Source organism: Bufo bufo, chromosome 5, assembly GCF_905171765.1.
Source record: "Bufo bufo chromosome 5, aBufBuf1.1, whole genome shotgun sequence".
NCBI lineage: Eukaryota > Metazoa > Chordata > Amphibia > Anura > Bufonidae > Bufo > Bufo bufo.
Genome location: NC_053393.1, coordinates 525,000,005 through 525,021,153, shown reverse-complemented (window position 1 = coordinate 525,021,153; position 21,149 = coordinate 525,000,005). Strand labels below are relative to the sequence as shown.

The following is a 21,149-nucleotide window of genomic DNA, read 5'->3' as shown; positions in this document are numbered from 1 at the left end:
ACAGCTGTGCCAGCACACTCAGCTCTGCTATATCTCTATATATGAGCAGCTGTCATGTGTATAGATGTACACTTAGCCAGCTATAACAGTAGAAGTCTCACATTTTTTCAGTCAGCAGCAAGGCATCTCTTATGGTCTTGTGGTTAAGTGCTTTGCCTCTGATACAGAAGGTTGTGGGTTTTAATCCCAGCAGAAACTTTTCTGAAATACAAGCACTGACTCCATATATGGACATACAGGGCGGGACACAGGAAGAGGCTGCATCGCATCGCTGACATGGAGGTAAGTAGAAGTGTTTATTATTTTTTTTTAATACCCAACTGTTACTGCCATGGGGGGAGCGGGGGGCACTTGATACTGGCACCTGGGGGGAGGGGGGTTGGCACCTGATACTGGCACCTGGGGGGGGGTTGGCACCTGATACTGGCACATGGGGGGGAGAGAGGCACCTGATACTGGCACATGGGGGGGGGGGAGAGGGGTTGGCACCTGATACTGGCACGGGGGGGGGGGGTTGGCACCTGATACTGGCACATGGGGGGGGAAGAGAGGCACCTGATACTGGCACATGGGTGGGGGAGAGGCACCTGATACTGGCACCTGGGGCGGGGGGGGGGGGGGGGTTGGCACCTGATACTGGCACATGGGGGGGGGAGAGAGGCACTTGATACTGGCACTTTTTTTGTGGGGGGGAGATGGCACTATGATACTGGGACATGGGGGGAAGAGAGAGGCACTTGATACTGGCACATGGGGGGGTTTGGCACTATGATACTGGCACATGGGGGGTGGGAAGGAGAGAGGCACTTGATACTGGCACATTGGGGGGGGAGATGGCACTATGATACTGGGACATGTGGGGGGGGAGGAGAGAGGCACTTGATACTGGCACATGATGGGGGGGCATCTATGGGGACACTTACTGGCACATTATTGGGGGGCATTATGGGGGATACTAGGCCGGCAGCCTATCAGAGGCCGGACACTGAGGGGCATCTACTGGGGCACTATATATGGGGCATTTTATACTGGTACATTATGGGGGGCACTAGCAGGAAGTGGGGAGAGGAGCACTATGGGGGAATTTACTGGGGGCACTATATAGGGGTATTTTATACTGGGACATTATGGGGGCACTATGGGGACATTAGCTCAACTGGGGGCATTACAAGGGGGTATTTTTGCACTGTCACATTATAAGGAGAATTATTACTACTGGGGGGGGGGGGGGAATTATGGTGGGCTTTATTACTCCCCCATGGTATGACCCCCTAGTAGCAGCACCAGCCTCTCCCTGCTCTGCTATCCCTCTGCCCCTTCTCCAAATCCTTATTATGAAATCTTTCTCATTAGGATAAAGCACAACATCAGCTCCGCCGAGCCCCCGGCCAAAGTGTGGAAGTGGTGTCCGAGATCCCCAAGGGTCAAGTAACTGTAAGTTTTCATATGAAATATGTTTATGTTATACACATATAGCCTACACTGTGCCACACAATATACAGTATACCGATACACAGTGCCAAAGGAGTGGGGTTTACATAGGAGGAGGGAGGTGCGAAGCGCGCTGGGGGGGCCCTTACAAATATTTGCTGTGGGGCCCAGTCACTTCTACTTACGCCCCTGGACCCACCCAAAAATGACCGATGGTATGGAGCAATAGGATGTTCATCAGCCACAAATTTAAGATTAACAGTAACATAAAATATACTGAAGCTAATGTATATGAAAATTTCAGACGATTCGGGGATTTAGACCCTGTGCTATATCCTGTGTTGCTTACTCTCCCGGACTGCTGTATCCACTGTTGTCTAGTCTCCTAAAATGTCCAGGAGACTCCTGGAAAAAGGCAAGGCCTCCTAGACTCCTGGAGGAGTAGACTTCCCCAGCAAAGTGCCATCCTCTGATGACTGCCTGTGCTACAGACTTCTCCATGCCATCTCTATACTATAGAAAACTCTTGCACAAGCAGTAATACATGTAGGATACACAAGGGGTGGACTAGCCATAGATCCTCAGAAAATGCCGATGCCCAAGCGGCCACACGAGCCCTCTTCACGGCCGCTGGCTGGGCACATAATGATCTGATGCTCTCAGCCCTCCTGAATTCAACTTCTTCACTGTCCTCAGAGGAGATAGGGCAGTATTTTATGCTGCACTGTGGTATTTGGTTCTGCTGGGGCGCTATTTTGTGCTGCACTATGGTATTTCTGGCACTGCTTACTTCTGGCTTCTGTTGGCCCTACCCACTTGTGTTGCCTTGCCTTCTGTCAATTTGGACTCGCCTACAACATGGGGCCACTTTTAGGGTTTATTTTCAGGTCCAGGTTTATTTCCCAGTCTGTCCCTTGGAGCCACTCACTGTGAAAGCTTGCGGCACTACGTGGCAACGTGTGTCCAGTTGGGTGCTGGGGTCTAGTATCTAAATGTTTTGTACCATGCATTAAGATATAACTGTCTCTATCTTTTGGGACAGTGCAAGCTCACTTAGATTCGAAGACACTTGGTCAGATTTTTGGGGTGTGGGTTAAATATAAAAGGGCCGGGCATAAATCTAAAAAGTTGGCATGGTGCCAACAATTTTTCTTTAAAAATAAAAATTCAAAAATAGCCAAGTATGGCAATATCCAGTACGACCCCCAACACTGGGGTAGATTTCAAGATTGTTCAGAGGAAAAGTGAAGTAGTTGCTCACAGTAGCGTACTCGCATTACGTTGTGCATGCTGTTGGGAACTGAAAACGTTGTACAACCAGTGGCCAGATATGTCGACAACACTGTGTGTCCATATGGTCCGGTTGACAAACTGAAAGTAGTCGAGTCACATTCTTTCTATGTTTCTCATGTTGTTGCTCAAACAAGCAGGTGTGGAACACCCATGTCTATGACCCGAGACATACACTGCGTGGCGTAAACAGAAAATCTCCAAGGAAAGGCAAAATAATGTTACGTATCAGGATGGTATTGTGGTATATAAAAAACCCCAACAAAAAAAATTATGGATTCCCATTCACACAATGCATTAACTTAAAGCAGAGCTTCTCTGTAGACACCCTTGGTGCGCAACTGGGGCGGTATTTTTGACAAAAGTAAGGGGACGCTGTACAATTTTACTGCAAAATTGCATGGCCATTGCGGGTACCGTACTTCTAGTTAAGATGGCATACATTGGAGGAAATCCTCCTGTACACTGCAAACCATGGGAGAACAGCCAAAATATGGCAAAAAAAATATCACAATGTAAGGTTCCATCATGTAACTTATATGCAAACGAAAGGCGTGGACATAACGAATGAAACAAAAGCCGGAAAAAGATCTTGTTTAAAATGTTATAAACTCTAAGCACAAATATTGTACAGCATAAAAGTATTAAAAAAAGAAATATTGAAAACACTTTTCAGATTTAGTCACTGAGACATAAATGAATAATAGATCAGCTACAGCCACAAGAATGTCACACAGGTGCTGTCCGATGTGATGTGGAGACAGCTCTGGTGTGAGGTGTTGGCCGACTGCACATGATTGACTATTTCTTCCCGAGGATACAGGAAAAAGTGCGGCTGACAGAATTAAAAAAAAAAAAATTCTTAAAATTTTTCATCTCTATTTATCATACACACATGCACATAAAATACATTATAAAATGTAAATAAATATAAAATTAACATGAAAAATATTTTTATATTTTTTATTTTAAATTTATTTTGTATCTTGAATTAGTCTTAGACTCCACGCACATGACCGTATTGCGTATCTGCAAAAATATGGATGTGGTCCATGTCTTTTGCTGTCCCACTGACTTCAATGGCTCCCTGGCCCGCATTTTGGGGACATTGTGTGTCTTTTTGCAGAAGGGACATACGGATGTGGAATGCACAAGGATGATCGTGTGCTTTCCGCATCCGTATGTCTGTTCCACAAAAAGATAGAACGTGTGCTATACTTGTCTGTGATATGTGGAACATGGTCCCATTAAAGTCAAGGGGTCCGCAAAAAACGTCGAGGCAACACATTCGCATTTTGCGGATTCATGATTTGCGGACTGCAAAACAGATACGGTCGTGTGCATGGGGCCTTATTTTTTTAATTACATTGTATTGTATTTTATGTTTTTATTGTATATTTTTAGATTTTACTAAATTCTTTATTTAGGAGTTTTATAATAAAGAGGAGCCAAAGTAACAGTTTCTTTAGCCCGTTGTCACGGCGTGGTGTGGGAGGGGAACTCCACACCAAACACAAAAGGGAGGGAGAAGGTACCAGGCCTGCAAACTGGGGAAAGGGGAAAGGTCACCACCTAATAAATCCCAACCCGAGCCCTGACTGCTAACAGAATGAACAGACCCCGATGGTAGCACTGTTCATTCCGCAGGAACCTAAGCCTGGCTCACCCTAGAAGGCCCTGAAGATAGTGATTGGGCCACAGACGACCTGGTCCTTCCAGCTGAAGGAATAAGAGTCTGCCTCAGGTAGAGACACAAAAAGGAAAGACACTTAAATCCGGGTAAGGCCTCATGCACACGGACGTTTTTTTTTGCGGTCCGCAAAAATGGTTTCCGTGATCCGTGTCCGTTTTTTCTTCCGTTGGTCTTCCTTGATTTTTGGATGATCCACGGACATGAAAAATAAAAAAAAAACTAAGTCAAGTTTGCCTTTGAAATGATAGGAAAAAACGGACACGGATCCCGGACACGAATGACAATCTTGTGTGCATCCATGATTTTTCATGGACCCATTGACTTGAATGGGTCCGTGAACCGTTGTCTGTGAATAAAATAGGACAGGTCTTATTTTTTTCACAGACTGGAAACACGGATCACGGACGCGGATGCCAAACGGTGCATTTCCCGATTTTTCCACGGACCCATTGAAAGTCAACGGGTCCGCGGAAAAAAACGGAAAACGGAACGGCCGCGGATGCACACAACGGTCGTGTGCATGAGGCCTAAATGGAAAGCAGGAACTCAGCCAAAATCCAGACACCAAACGATCCACAACCAGAATGAGCTATCAACCGCAAGGAGTGATGGGTAAAGCCAGACTAAGAAGGGAGTAGTAATGGTCACATGATATACACCTGAAAAGCAGGTGTGGACATCCCAGCAACACATAGACAAAGTGAAACCAAAAGAAGCTGTCAGATCACAGACGTGCAGCCAGTCTTTCAGATCTTCTACCACCTGTCACGGGTGTGACACACGTAGGCCAAAATATAGATATAGCTTTTATTTTAATTTTACATTTAAAAATATATAATAAAAATAGAATATAAAATTCTAATAGAATTAGGTCAGATCTGTATGTGGCGGGCCAGATGGATGAGGGGTAGACGACCAGTAGTGGGGGGGGCTCAGCTGTCGGCTGGCAGAGCCCAACGGGATTTTAATGTTCTGTAATGGCTGGTGGTATAGTCTCCATTATGAACTGATGTATATAGATCACCATTCAGCAATTACTGTAGCAGATGTAAAGCTGAAATTCAATATAAATATTATATTATCTATGGACGCAGCATAACCCCATGAACTATCACCCCTAGAGGCCAAAGGCAAGAAAAAAAAAATCTGTAGAAAAATGATAGTGTATTCTGAAATCATAGGGGAATTTATCAAACCTGTACGTCAGTTTTCTGCTATAGAAACGCTGACATTTTTGTGAAAATGGCAACTGGCACAAAATATTGTGACCTTCTGAGATTTTCCGCCAATCAAGGCATTTTTTTTACAAGTGGGCAGGGATTAGCAGAAGTGGGTGGGTTTGTGTACATACCTCTAGGACGGCATTACACCTCCAGTATAAATATTGTATGTAGGAGGCACATTAAAAGGGCTTTCTGAGACTTCTATACTGATGATCTATACGCTGGATAGGTCATCAGTATCTGATCGCTGGGGGTCCGATACCCACGCCGAAAAGCTGTTTGAGAAGACAGTGGTGCCCGCAGTAGAGTCTGGGTCTTCTCTAGGATTTCCTTAGGCCAAGTGATGTTCATCGGTCATAAAACTCTAGGAAAACCACTTTAATATATTAAATATATAATTGAAATTACGTGCAGATTAGTTTAATAAAATATCTACATGGGGTAGAAGCACTCTGTTCATACAGAGCTTCAAATCACCTGCTTCCATTTATACACTGACATTTCTGGCAGCTTGCAGTCACTACTAGAGGATTCTTCTGGCCTGCAACGTGCGATCTGTAGGCTGCAGTCCTAAAGAGCTCCCTTACCTGTCCGGCTGACAGCTATCTCTCCTGACATCCCCATACACATATGTGCTTGGCTGAGTGTGTATGTGTCGTCAGTGTAGTTCCCTGGAGCAGGGGTACTTTGGACTATGGATGTTTGTTGATATTTGCTACTATGCAAATCCATCAACTGACTAGTGCACTTGGAAGGGTTAACTTACACTGTGAATTATGCCGCTGTTTACACTTATACTGTTTTATATTGTTGAACTGCATTTTATATGTTTATTGTAATATAGCCTGTTCATTTGCACTGATATTACACGATAGCTGCACTGCACTGTGGAAAGGGTTAATGCACAGCCAGCTAATACTGAGAGACTTTGGGACTTTCTATCTATCCACTGAGATTACTAAATGAGACTATCCAAAGTTTTTGGAGGAAAAAACAGACACACTGACTATCTGGTTTAGCTCTGTTGTTTATGTCTGAAGACTTGTTTTTATCTGTAAAACCCTAGTCATTCCCATAGACTTGTATTGAAACTCAATACATGTCTATGGCAGAGTGAAATTGCAACATTGTTTCTGTTTAGGCTGAGTTTCTCCACTCCATCCCTCCCATTAGATACAGGGATGGTCAACCTGGGGCCCTCCAGCTGTTACAAAACTACAGCTCCCAGCATGCCCTAATAGCTGTAGGCTGTCCAGGCATACTGGGAGTTGTAGTTTTACAACAGCTGGGGGGCTGCAGGTTAGGAATCCCTGCAATAGAAGGTTCTAGTTCAGTTAAAAACTATAAGGAGAGCAGTCAGAGCTCCTACTCGTCTGCAGATAGGGAACAGTGTTTAGTAGAAGAAACTCCGCCAGACTGCACGAGTGACCAGACTAAGAGGCTGAGATGGGGATACTCTGCTACAGATCCTGGATTACCAGCCCTTTGACCAGAGGACAACTGAGCCACAGACCCTGGGCCACCAGCCCTTTGGCCATGGAGCCAGCCTTCTGAGATCGAGGGAAGGGTAGCTCAGGCCCTTTTCTCAGCACAGAACCTTCCTCTGCCAGGGAGGAGACCGGAGACGCCAGATCAGACTGCTTTTCCTTTATTGTTTTGCACCTGAATTCCTCCAGTAAAGAAGCACCCTGGTTTACTGCAGACCCTGACTCTCTGGACTTTTTTCCCCATTGAGGTACATCACCCCTTACCATCCACTCCAGGGAGCAGCAACACGTGGTGACACCTCAACGGTGTCCGGGGGACTCAGCGTAGCGCTGGAATCACCCCAAACCTGGCCACTGCATCAATGGAGAGTTAGAAAGAAAGAAACCCGCTGCTAGACATCTACCCCGTTCCTTCTCTCCCACAACATCACCTGTCTAGGGAGAGAAGGAATCTCCCAATCCATGTTAGGCCTCTTTTACACCAGCGTCATTTATTTCCATGTGGTATTGCAGGTGCCGGGCGGCCATTAACAGTGCAGACCTACTAAACAGTGAGGTCCCATTTGCTTAACAGCTTTGGCCTGTCCGGCGTAGTACTCTACCACTGCGTGGGAAGGTCGAAACTGCAACATGACCACACCGTGTGGTCGTACCCTATGAATTTTTTTTGTTTGGATCATCATCACCAGACCAACAGCTGGGCTGGTATTTATGGCCATTTTCCCCTCAACTGCAATCTTCAGGTTGTGCTCTCTACCCACAAACAAACATGGATGTCTGACGGATACGAGACATTGTGACCCTCATTTATCAAAACTGTTTAATTGTAGGTCTGTCTTTCTTGCCCATAGCAACCAGAGCATAGCTTTCATTTCCTAAATAGCTCTGGAGAAATTAAAGCTGAGCTCGGAAAGCAGCAGCCCATAGCAACCAATCAGACTCTACCTCGAATTTTTTAGAGGCCTTTTTTTAAATGAAAGCTACAACCTGATTAGTTGCTATGGGCAACGAAGTCAATCATGAAAGACCTGTTAGCCAGGTGCCAGTAGCAACCATTCAGATACTACCTCTCATTTTTCAGAGGCCTTATTAAAAATGAAAGCTACAAGGTGTAGTTAGTTGTTATGGGCAACAAAGAGTCAAGTAAGGCATTTGCCCATAGCAACCAATCAGAGTATCTCTCTCATTTTTCAGAGGCCTTATTTCAAATGAAAGCTACAACCTGATTGGCTGATAAGCACTTTATAAGATTCAAGCTTTTCTATTCTAAAAAGTAAGCAGAAAAAAAAAGCTGAATTCTGATCTGGTCGCTTTGCCACTTTTTGCCTCCAACATTTACTATACATGAGGCCCGTTGGGGGAGATTTATCAAAAATGGTGAAACTGGCTCAGTTGCCCATAGCAACCATTCACATTCCACCTTTCATTTTTCAGAGCTCCTTTGGAAAATGAAGGAGGAATCTGATTGGTTGCCATGGGCATGTAAGCCGGTTTTCCTTTGCACCGTTTTTGACAAATCTCCCACAGAGTGTGTAAAGAGAGGCTGAAATTAATAAAAAGACTAATAAAAACTTATTGAAACAAATTAATAAAAAGAACTTTCGCCATCTGCCATGTAATCTGTAGAGAGAATGAAACAGCAGACAGTGGGCCAGTGAAGGGTTAACGCAAGCTGTATCATCTTACAAATGGACGTCCCTGGCCGCCCGCCGCACCAGCTGCTGTTTAATGCCCCCGCTTTTTATATCAGAATCGATCCATCCAGCGCTGCCCATTTGTGAGGACGACCACTCTGCCGCGCTTCATTACCATGATGCGGATTATCAATACGCGAGGGGAATCGTTTTGTTTGCATGAGACTGTACCTCTCCTATCGTGGCAACGAAATCTGCGGGGTCGTTAAAGGTATAAGGGCCGTGGTGTATAAAACGTGTTATGTCTGTGTGTGCATTGTGCGCTTGATACCTTTTTTATGTTACGTCCCTTTAAGGAACTTCTTAAAGGGGCTGTCCAGGTTGAAAAAATCAAGATCTGCTACAGCACCACTTTTGTCCGTAGGATGTGTCTGGTATTGCAGTTCAGCCCCCATGGAAATGAGCTGCAGTACCTGCCTGTGGACAAGTGTGGCGCTGCTTGTAGAGAAAGAAAACTGGACAACCCCTTTAAGACACGTTGGCCACTGGCAATAAAACTGGCATTTTGAGTCCGTGCCCTGTTCTGACAAATTTCCACCACTTTTCCCCTTATTTGAGGTGGAAAAGACACCCAAACCTCATATGCACCTTTCCCATATGTTTCCACATCTCTGCTTGCTGTCAGTCAATGATTCTTCTTTGCATCCAAGGAGCTGCACTGACATTTTCCTATGCATGTGAACAGGTTTGCAGAAAGCCTAGGCCGGGGATGCAGGTTTTACACGGAATCTGCACCGAAATCCGCGTGCAATTCAACATGTGTGAACATACGGCCAACAACGGACTACCTCTGACGTCATGCTGGGTCCATGCAATGGGATTTTACCTAAACCCACACACTGTAGCAAACCAACTGGACATGACAGATATCACCAGGTCTTTACAGTCTATAGATGTAAACAAGAATATATACACTCACTGACAGCAAGCAGAGATGGCGAGAAATTGTAGTGCAACATATTAGAAATTAACATAATAAGGCCTCATGCACACGACCGTATGGCTTTTTCAGTGTTTTGCGGTCCGTTTTTCACGGATCCGTTGTTCCGTTTTTTGTTTCCGTTGTGTTTCCGTTTTTGTTCCGTTTTTCCGTTCCGTTTTTCCGTATGGCATATACAGTATACAGTAATTACATAGATGAAATTAGGCTGGGCATAACATTTTCAATAGATGGTTCAGCAAAAAACGGAACGGAAACGGAAGACATACGGATGCATTTCCGTATGTGTTCCGTTTTTTTTGCGGACCCATTGACTTGAATGGAGCCAAGCACCGTGATTTGCGGACAAGAATAGGACATGTTCTATCTTTTCACGGTACGGAAATACTGAAATACTGAAACGGAATGTACACGGAGACACTTCAGTATTTTTTGCTGAACCATTGAAATGAATGGTTCAGTATATGTTCCGCATACTGAACTACAAAAACGGCCAGTATACTGAACGCAAAATACTGTCGTGTGCATGAGCCCTAAGGGCGCTGACATATCCTGTAGTGTAAGCCCTAATCATACAAAGCAAGCACTGAGGACGGTGAACAACATGGAAGAGGCGAGCATCCTGGACATCAGAGCTTGCAATCTAGAAGGGACGAGCTTTTGTATAGTGGAGCATTCAGTCACCCTGGCGTGATCCATGCAGCAGTTACAAACAAGCAAGGCAATTTATTTCCAGTACCATGTAGCAGAGCAGAGTTTGTTATTATTATTATTATTATTTATTTTTGTTATTATTAGTTATTATTTGCATTTTTTCTGCTTGTTGACGGCAGGCAGTTCGTCAGCAGTCCTATGTAAGGTCATGTCAGGGCAAATAAAGTCCGTGGCTAATTAGGACGAGGGCTGAATAGGCTACGACTGACCCCCTGCCCGCTGCCCCTCCATTTGGTTGTAGTTTAACGGTACGCAAGGATGTCAGATATGGACACTGCCTGCAGCACTGCCATGTAACAGCCACATCCAGGGCGGACACAAACAATGGCGGCTTACTTTGTTACCCTGACAACCTGATAAGGTTCGTTTACTTATAACCCAGCTGTAGATGTAGCAGAGCTGAACTGGTCATTGAACGGTTTCTTCTCTACACTGCGGCATCGACCTAAAGTGGGTCAGTCCCATGTAAATTACTGATAACATAAGTAGTAAATGTCATACTCAGCTTTGCTACCTCACCCCATAGCAAATCTACTGAGTAGCTGCTGCAGAATCTCATGACAAACCCAATTCTAATGACTTGGTTCTTCCATTACAATGATAGTGCCCAGCTATACCCACACAGACATGTCGGCGGGGGGGTCACAAAGCTCGGACCACCTTCACTTCACAAAATGAATGGTCGTGGTGCTTTGTTAAACCCCTTAGGCCCAAAATGGAGGAGATCTATCAAAGCGGTTGCAAAGGAAACAGGGAGTCGTTGCCCATAGCAACCTATCAGGCCAAAGCAGAAGCTGACTGGTTGCTATGGGCAACTACTCCATTTTGTTTCTCTTTGCACCCTTTTTGGTACATCATCTTCCCCCCATGACCGTAGCATCCTGTCAGCTCAGTTTTGTTACCACAGACATCACAGTCGCATGGTAAATGATTATCGTTCTAGCTACAGCTCGCTAAAGCCATAGTGGGGGACATTTATCAGTTGGTTGCTGGGGCTCCAATATGGGTGACTGAAAACTACATCAAGGCTGGCTTCATACAACCTGAACACTTTGTTGCCCACAGCAACCAATCAGAGCACAGCTTTCATTTTACCAGAGCCGTTTATGGAATGAAAGCTGAGTTCTGATTGGTTGCTATGGTGCAACAGAGACAGGATTTCAGTTTTGAGAAATGAGGCCTACAGGGTCTTTCTGAAAAACATGACGTTTATGTGGCCTTCCGCCACCCCCTCCAAAAAAAAAATCATTGTGACCAGATGTAACATTAAAGGGACTCTGTCACCACTTTCTAACCCCCCCTTTTAAAAGTATTGTTCTCTCCATGGCGCCCTTGTGATTACAAAGGTGTTGTTATAACATAAATTCGCCGTCTCGTTTTGATAAAAATACCTTTTATCTAACCTGTCAATCTTGTGGATAAGGTCCCCAGGGCGTTTCTGAAGGTCTGAAGCTGCCGCCGCCGCCGTTGGTGCCCAGCTCCTCCCCTGATCCTTTCAGCGCCGCCTGAATGTAAAGAAATCCGCCTCCGGCTCTCGCTCAGTGCCCCCTCCTCCTTTTCAGCCTGCGGCTCCATACAGCGCTTGGCAGGCTCTGAGTGGCTGGCTGCAGTGCTCGTCTTATGAGGAGGTTGAGCGAAGTGCGCGCATGCGCACTTCGCTCAATGAGGCTGATTCTAAATGTCCGCACGGGCGCATCAGGCACAGGCCTGTGCGCACGCGCGGGATCTTTGAAAAGGAGGAGGGGGCACTGAGCGAGAGCCGGAGGCGGATTTCTTTACATTCAGGCGGCGCTGAAAGGATCAGGGGAGGAGCTGGGCACCAACGGCGGCGGCGGCGGGCGGCAGCTTCAGACCTTCAGAAACGCCCTGGGCACCTTATCCACAAGATTGACAGGTTAGATAAAAGGTATTTTTATCAAAACGAGACGGCGAATTTATGTTATAACAACACCTTTGTAATCACAAGGGCGCCATGGAGAGAACAATACTTTTAAAAGGGGGGGTTAGAAAGTGGTGACAGAGTCCCTTTAAGGCTACATGCACACGAACTTATTTTGTTTCCGTGTCCGTTCCGTTTTTTTTGCGGATAGAATGCGGACCCATTCATTTCAATCAGTATGTCCGTTCCGTAGGCCCGCAAAAAAAATAGAACATGTCCTATTCTTGTCCGTTTTAGGCATTGTTACAATGGAGCCGCAAAAAAACAAAAACAGATGGCATATGGATGTCATCCATTTGTGGACCGCAAAACACATATGGTCGTGTGCATGTAGCCTAAAGCATACAATGAAATATAAAACATACTACTTAAAAAACATTTTTTGTTTGTGGCATTTTTTGGATGTGTTCACATAACTTGGACTAGAATGTGCGCTTACTATATGCCAAAATATGTATGAAATATGCTGAAATCCGCATGAAATACACCCACAAACCATGGCCCATTGATTTTAATGGTAAATACACGTTGTAATGTGTACAGTGTATATTTTATTGTACAAATAAAGTTTTTATTGTACAAAAAAAGTAACATGTTGCTTTTGAAGGTGTATTCCGCGCCGAACACTCCCAGTCTATGGAAGACAGAAATAACAAGTACAAAATGTTTAAATATGTTGGAAGTTCGCTATTAAAATGTGGGAATTTGTCATGCTGATTTTTCTTGAAATCAGTGTTGTACTTTCAGCCTGTAAGTAGCATTTGCGTGAACATACCCTTTGGGTCAGTGTCGTTTTTTTTCAAAACGCAGTATGCGCTGTGTATGGCTTTTTTTCTGGTGTTTTTCTTGGACTCAAGAAAGACCAGGAAAACTGCTTGTAAGGCCTCTTGCACACGACCGTGTGTATTTTGTGGTCCGCAAAAAAACGGATCTGCAAAAAATACAGATGACGTCCGTGTGCATTCCGTATTTTGCAGAACGGAACAGCCGGCCCCTAATAGAACAGTACTGTTGTTGCCCATATTGTGGATAAGAATAGGACATGTTCTATTTTTTTTGCGGAACGGAAATACGGAAACGGAATGCACACGGAGTAGCTTCCGTTTTTTTGCAGACCTATTGAAATGAATGGTTCTGTATACGGTCCGCAAAAAAAAAAACACGGACAGAAAATAAGTTTGTGTGCAAGAGGCCTAAGGCTGATAGCACTCACTTTTTTTTTTTTGTGGCGTTTTGTGTTTTTTTAATGGCGTTTTTGCTCCTTTAGCCATTTTTTTGTAGTGTTTTTTCTTGTACTCAAGAAAAACCAGGAAAACTGCTTGTTAGGCCTCATGCACACGACCGGTTTTTTTTGCGGTCCGCAAAACGGATTTCCGTTGTTCCGTGATCTGTGACCGTTTTTTCGGAAAACCGCTCGTTACGCCTCATTCACATGTCAGTGTTCGGTCAGTGATTTCCATCAGTGATTGTGCGCCAAAACCAGGTGCGGCTCTTAACACAGAACAGGAGCAGGTCTTTCCCTTAGGCCTCATGCACAGCCCGCAAACAGCGCGTCTGCAATATGCGGGCACCGCCTCATGGATGCGGACCCATTCACTTGCGGAACCCCACGGAAGCACTACGGAGTGCTTCCGTGGTGTTTCTGTCCGTGCCTCCGCACCGCAAAAAAAATAGAACATGTTCTATTTTTTTGCGGTGCGGACGGATCACGGACCCTTTCAAGTTGAATGGGTCCCGATCCTTCCGCCACACGGATGTTGCCCATGCATTGCGGACCGCAAATTGTGGTCCCCCAATGCACGGATCGGCCGCACAACGGCCGTGTGCATGAGGCCTCACACCTTATGTCTGTGGAGGCTCCAGTCCTGGTTTTGGCTCACAATCACTGATGTGTGAACGAGGCTTTAGGGGGGTATCGTATTGGGGTTTTTTTGGCGACGTTTTGCGTTTTATTTATTCTTGCTAATTTTTTAGGCCTCTTGCACACGACCGTATATATATTTTGCGGTCCGCAGAAAACAGATCCGCAAAAAATACGGATGACGTCCGTGTGCATTCCGTATTTTGCGGAACGGAACAGCCGGCCCCTAATAGAACAGTCCGTTATGCGGACAATAATAGGACAAGTTCTATCTTTTAGCGGAACGGATATACGGAAATACGGAAACAGAATGCACGCGGAGTACCTTCCGTTTTCTTTGCGGAACCATTGAAATGAATGGTTCCGCATACGGACCGCAAACGGAAACCGCAAAAACAGAATGGAAACGGAAAACAAATACGTTCGTGTGCAAGAGGCCTTAGGCAAAGGATGTTAGATCCAAATCTTTAGGAAATATGAAAATGCAGGACAAACGTTTTTTTTTCGGAGAGGCGTTTTTTTCACCTTTGAAATCGCAGTAGGCTCTGGGTCTGACTTTTTTCCCCTCACTGCCTGGTGTTTTTCTCCCGTAGACCTCCACAGTTTTTATTTTTTTTGTGCATTGGCGTTTTTCCACCAATGCTTTTTTTCTCATACAGCTTTGGGGCTCATGCACACGACTGTGGTTTTGGTCCACAATTTTTGCGGTTTGGATGCAAAACCGTTCGCTTCAATGGGCCACAAAAGATGCGGACAGCACACAGAGTATATCCGTTAGAACATGTCCTATTTTTGTTGTTTTGTGGACAAGCATAGGACATTTCTGCAGGTGAAAAAAAAAATGGTGGCATGCACTCGCCCGGTATCTGTGTTCTGCAGATCCACGATTTGCGGACTGCAAAAACGGCAATGACCATGTACATGAGCTCTTACAGAAACATTAGAAACGCCAGGTGCATTTTTTAGTTGCCAGGAGCAAAACCGTGTGTGAACGAGCCCATAAAAAAAAAATATATATATTATTAAAAAGCGCTATATCCATGTTTTTTTTGTTTTTTTTAAAAAAGCATTTAAAATTTCTGGAAAAAAACTGGGCATGTGAAGGAGGCCTTCGGTCACTGACTAGAAGAGGAACTGAAAACTTTCCAGGCTCTGGGTTATTCTAGCATGTACCAGTTCACACAGGAAGTGGTAAAACAAGGAATTTCTTGAGATATGAAGTCAACAGAGAGATATCCCATTGTACACAATGCAGAGAAAGAACAAGAAGCGCCAAATCCTACTGCAGTAATAATATAAGTACTGAAGCAGCAGAGCTGAGTTTGTAAAAAAAAAAAAAAAAAAGTTTGTAAAAAAGCAGCAGTGACTAGCTTGTCATTTGATGTTAACATGCAGATGAAGCAGAGATGAGCTTGTCATTTGTGAACTTTGTGCAGATGTAGCAGAGCTGGGATCTTAAAGTCGCCATGCCGATGAGACAAAGCCAAGCCCGTCCTGTGATCAAAACTCAAACGGCAGAAGCGAATAGAGCTGAATTTATCATAAGCAGCAGAGCTGAGCTTGTGGTCAATGGGCCGATGAATCAGGGTGCAGCCTCTGCTATGTGGGCTATATGCAGACGAAGCAGAGTTAAATTTGTCATGTGCACTCTATATGCAGATGCGGCGATGAGGAGTTTGTTATCTGTACAGATAAAGCACAGCTAAGGTGGACTATATGCAGGAGCAGCAATAAGCTCGTCACATGTGAAGAAGCAGAGCTAAGAGCGTTGTATGTAGTCACTAGACAGGTGAAGCAGAGCTAAGAGCGTTGTATGTAGTCACTATACAGGTGAAGCAGAGCTAAGAGCGTTGTATGTAGTCACTATACAGGTGAAGCAGAGCTAAGAGCGTTGTATGTAGTCACTATACAGGTGAAGCAGAGCTAAGAGCGTTGTATGTAGTCACTATACAGGTGAAGCAGAGCTAAGAGCGTTGTATGTAGTCACTATACAGGTGAAGCAGAGCTAAGAGCGTTGTATGTAGTCACTATACAGGTGGAGCAGAGCTAAGAGCGTTGTATGTAGTCACTATACAGGTGGAGCAGAGCTAAGAGCGTTGTATGTAGTCACTATACAGGTGAAGCAGAGCTAAGAGCGTTGTATGTAGTCACTAGACAGGTGAAGCAGAGCTAAGAGCGTTGTATGTAGTCACTATACAGGTGAAGCAGAGCTAAGAGCGTTGTATGTAGTCACTAGACAGGTGAAGCAGAGCTAAGAGCGTTGTATGTAGTCACTATACAGGTGAAGCAGAGCTAAGAGCGTTGTATGTAGTCACTAGACAGGTGAAGCAGAGCTAAGAGCGTTGTATGTGGTCACTATACAGGTGAAGCAGAGCTAAGAGCGTTGTATGTAGTCACTATACAGGTGAAGCAGAGCTAAGCCTGTCCTATGTGATTTATATGAAGATGCAGCAGAGATGAATTTGTCAGAGATGAGTAGCTTGTGGTCTACATGCAGAAGCAGCAGAGAGGAACATATATGATGTATGGGCTCCGTCCTGAAGATGTGTACAATCAAAAACTATTGAATCAGAGAGGAACAGTTATACAGATATATTCAGATAAAGCAGAGCTGAACTGGTCATAGGTGATCAATATGCATATGAAGCAGAGCTAAGGGGAATACATGCAGGAGCAGCAGATATGAGTTTGTCATATGTGGTCTAAAGCAGAGCCAAACTGTTCAAAATGCAGAAGTAGCAGCCTTGAGCTTGTCCTATGTGGACTATGTGCAGATGAAGCAGAGCTAGGATCATGGCATTTGGTGACTAGGTGGATTAAAACGGCGCCAACTCTGTCATCTGTGATCAATATGACGATGCAGCAGCGACTAACTTGTCATAGGAAGCAAAGATGAGCTTGTTATCTGCGGTCAATATGCAGATGAGGCAGGGCTGGGTTGTCAAAATGCAGAAGCAGCAGAGAGGAGCTTGTCACGTATGCAGAAAGAGCAGAATAAAGTTGGTCATATAAGATCAGCGTGAATATGAAGCAGAGCTGATCTGGTTACATATGGATTATAAGCATGGATTACTTATTGGTCAAAATGCAGCAGCAGCAGCAGCAGCAATGAGCTTGTCATAAGCGGGCTGTATGCAGATGCCAGATTCAGCTCTGCTACATGACTGACCAGATGCAGCATTGTGTATGTCAGCAGATCCTGTCTCCAGAGCTGCATACCATCAAGTTCTGCTTCCTCCCCCTGAGAAGCTGCAGCATGTCCCCCCAGAGCAGCACTCACCTATCCTGCTGAAACTCTCAGACAAAGTTCTTCTCAACTTTTTCATCTTGCTCAGCTTCTGAGGGGGCGGCTGGGGTTCAATCATGTCACACATTTAGATTGCAAGCTTCTTGTCCCAAAAAGAAAAAGGCAGCAGGAGGTGCTGAATAATAATCCCACAGACGATGCAGATGCTGTGTCTCTGCTGCCACCTTGGATCTTCAGCCAGCGAGGAGCAGCAGGGACTTCAGGTCTGTGCCCAGAGGATCTGACTCATTTTGGGGGGGGATCTCTTCTGATTTTGTAATTGCAAAAACAAAACAAAAACAAAAAAAGCAAAAAAAAAAGAGATAAAGAATCCAAACTATTGCAGAATTTTTTGACACCTAATGTAAAAGACAAATCCAGGGAAGTGCAAGAGGAGTTTGCAAAAGGGGGGAATGATCAGGATGCAGGGAAGCCCTGGTGGACATGCAGCAGCAGCTTTGGTTGGTCCTTCTGCAGCTTCTTAGACAGCCCAGTCCTGTGTGTGAGCTCTGCTCTGTCCCTCCCCTTCCCTGGCTTCGTCATTGTACTGTTTATATTCTTAGCAGGCTGATGAAGCACATCCAGGATGGGGCTTTTTAACTACAGAGGAGACGGGTACTTGCTCTGTGGTCTCAGCAGCAGCAGCAGCAGCAGCAGCTGTAGAATGGGGATTGGCATAGCTCTGGGGCGCCATCTAGTGGCGGTTGTGGATAAGTGCGGCTCCTGACTTGTGCATTAAATCCCCATTATTGGAGCTCAGCTGTGAGGACAGGACTGGGTCTATCAGGAATTTTGATGAGCCACATTAAAATGGAGATGTGGTCGCCTGACATTTAATTGAGTTAGGAGATAATCAATATAATGCAAGAGGCGTGGAGTGGAAATAAATAAACCCTGAGTCTTCTCGATGGGCTTTCCACATGGGTCCAATTTAAGATGTTTGATCTAACCCATAGGTCAGCAGATACCCATCCATTCTTATATTACAATACAAGGCGTGACTACAATGTATCTATGGGGCATTGTTCTAAGGCCTCATGCACACGACCGTATGTATTTTGCAGGTCCGCAAAAAAACGGATCCACAAAAAATACAGATGACGTCCGTGTGCATTCTGTATTTTGCGGAACAGAACAGCCGGTCCCTAATAGAACAGTCCTGTCCTTGTCCGTGATGCGGACAATAATAGGACGTGTTCTATTTTTTTTGCGGAATGGAAATAGGGACATACGAAAACGAAATGCACACGGAGTAACTTCCGTTTTTTTTGCGGACCCATTGAAATGAGCGATTCCGTGTACGGTCCGCAAAAAAAACACGGAACGGGCGTGGAAAGAAAATAGGTTCGTGTGCATGAGAGGCCTCATGCACACGACTGTTGTGTGTTATGCGGTCCGCAAATTGCGGATCCGCAAAACACGGAAGGCACCCGTGTGCGTTTCCGCAATTTGCGGAACGGCACGGACAGCCATTGATATAACTGCCTATTCTTGTCCACAAAACGGACAAGAATAGGACAGGTTATATTTTTTTTGCGGACCACGGAACGGAGCAACGGATGCGGGCAGCACACGGAGTTCATTGAAGTGAATGGGTCCGCATCCAAGCCACAAAAACTGCGGCTCGGATGCGGACCCGAACTACGGTCGTGTGCATGAGGCCTTAGGCTTCAGTTTCTGAGCTTTTCGGGTTAGAGAGGTGGGAGCAGATTGCAAAATCGGCTCCTGATATCCATTTTTATAAAAAAACGGAATTTACTCTGTGTGCATTCCGTTTCCATATGTCCGCATGGCCGTTCCGCAAACATTGCCCACATTATGGACAAGGACAGGACAGTTCTGTTATGGGCCGGATGTTCCGTTCCTCAAAATGCGGAATGCAAACGGCTGGTATCCGTGTTTTGGGGACGGCAAAGCAGGCAACGGTCATTTACATGAGCCCTTAGGCCTCATGCACACGACTGTATGTATTTTGCGGTCCATAAAAACGGATCTGCAAAAAATACGGATGACGTCCCTGTGCATTCCGTATTTTGCGGAACGGAACAGCCGGCCCCTAATAGAACAGTCCTATCCTTGTCCGTAATGCGGACAATAACAGGCCATGTTCTATTTTTTTGCGGAACGGAAATACGGACATACGGAAACGGAATGCACACGGAGTCACTTCCGTTTTTATTTTGCGAACGCATTGAAATGAATGGTTCTGCATCCGGTCCGCAAAAAAAAAAACACGTAACAGACATAGAAAGAAAATACGTTCGTGTGCATGAGCCCCTTATTGGAATGGTTAGCATTCTGCATCACCCATAATGCCGTTCCCGCCTGATTCATTTTTCCGTAGATAAAAGGAACAAATAATGGATCAGTGAACTGGTAGCATCTGGAGAGAAATCCATTATTATAAGGCTCATGCACACGGCGTTTGGTCGCCCGCTCCGTGCATTGGGGACCGCAATTTGCTGTCCCACATGAACGGGCAACATCTGTGGGGATTCCACAGACGGATACAGACTTATTCAACTTGAATGGGTCCGTGATCCGTTCGCACTGCAGAACTTGCCCAGCCGTGTGCATGAGCCCTAAGGCCGACAGGTACTGGCTGCAGATAGCCATAACTTATGGCTGCCATCCAATGTGTTGGCTGCATGGGCCCCTGGGAAATATCGGGCCCCTCCCCTTTGCTACACGTGTCGAGAACCTGTGCAGGTCTCCCCTCTATTAGCAAAACCGGAGATGGAGTATTCGCCCGGGGGTTTACATGTAGGGGGCGTGGAAGGAACAAACGTCAGCCCCTTCTTTTCTGAGTGCCAAAACTCAGCACCCTGATAGGGGCCCATATAGATCTTTTCTAGGGGCCCCCTTCTTCTCTATGTATACCACTGGAGTCCTGTATGGCTGACACCACCAGCTATGGTGGTATTGGCGGTTCTCTACATCTGTTGTATGGGAAAATGCCAGTGTGCGCGACTTCCGCTGCTTCATCTCTGCTCAGCTATTCCCCAAGTACATGGAACGATAAAAAAAATAATAATAATCTGCAAGTCATGATGGAGCGGAGCGCGCTTTATAAGTAAAATATTTTCCACAAAGTTCGAAAAGAGAAAGCAATAAAAATCCATAAAGAGCTGCAGCTGCTCAGCCGACGCGATGTGCTGCAAATTACCTGCGTGAAACCTTCCGTCATAGCTGGTAACCGTTAACACAACGCGCGATTTCAGGATGGAACTCCGGCTTTCAGCACATGGACACAACGCCAGTAGTGTTGAGCGCGAATATTCGAATCGCGAATATTGCTACTTCGAGAATTGGCGAATATTTAGAATATAGCGCTATATATTCGTATTTGAGAATAGTGTTGATCGCAAATATTATAATCGCGAATTTATCACGAATATCGGCACTGAGCAACATCCCTAGCAACCAATAGGAAAGTTGCCTACCCCTTAGAGTTGATCGCGAATATTCTAATCGCGAATTTTTATCGCGAATATATTACATTGCCGATTTTCGCGATCAAGTAAATAATGACTAGTGTTGAGCGAACTTGTGAGACCGAATGCGCTGTGCTGACATAAGCTCTGCCCATTT

The 21,149-nt window shown here is 45.3% G+C and overlaps 1 protein-coding gene across 2 annotated transcripts in view; it reads right to left on the bottom strand.

Moving 5' to 3' along the window:
* CDK14 (cyclin dependent kinase 14) overlaps positions 1–18,054 on the bottom strand; it is a 547,646-nt gene extending 529,592 nt beyond the window's left edge. For both annotated transcript variants that reach the window (XM_040431136.1, XM_040431138.1), the window contains exon 1: positions 17,553–18,054. In XM_040431136.1, the coding sequence (XP_040287070.1) occupies positions 17,553–17,646 (94 nt within the window). In that variant the 5' untranslated portion in view covers positions 17,647–18,054. The remainder of the gene's footprint in view (positions 1–17,552) is intronic.
* Positions 18,055–21,149: the final 3,095 nt, after the last annotated feature.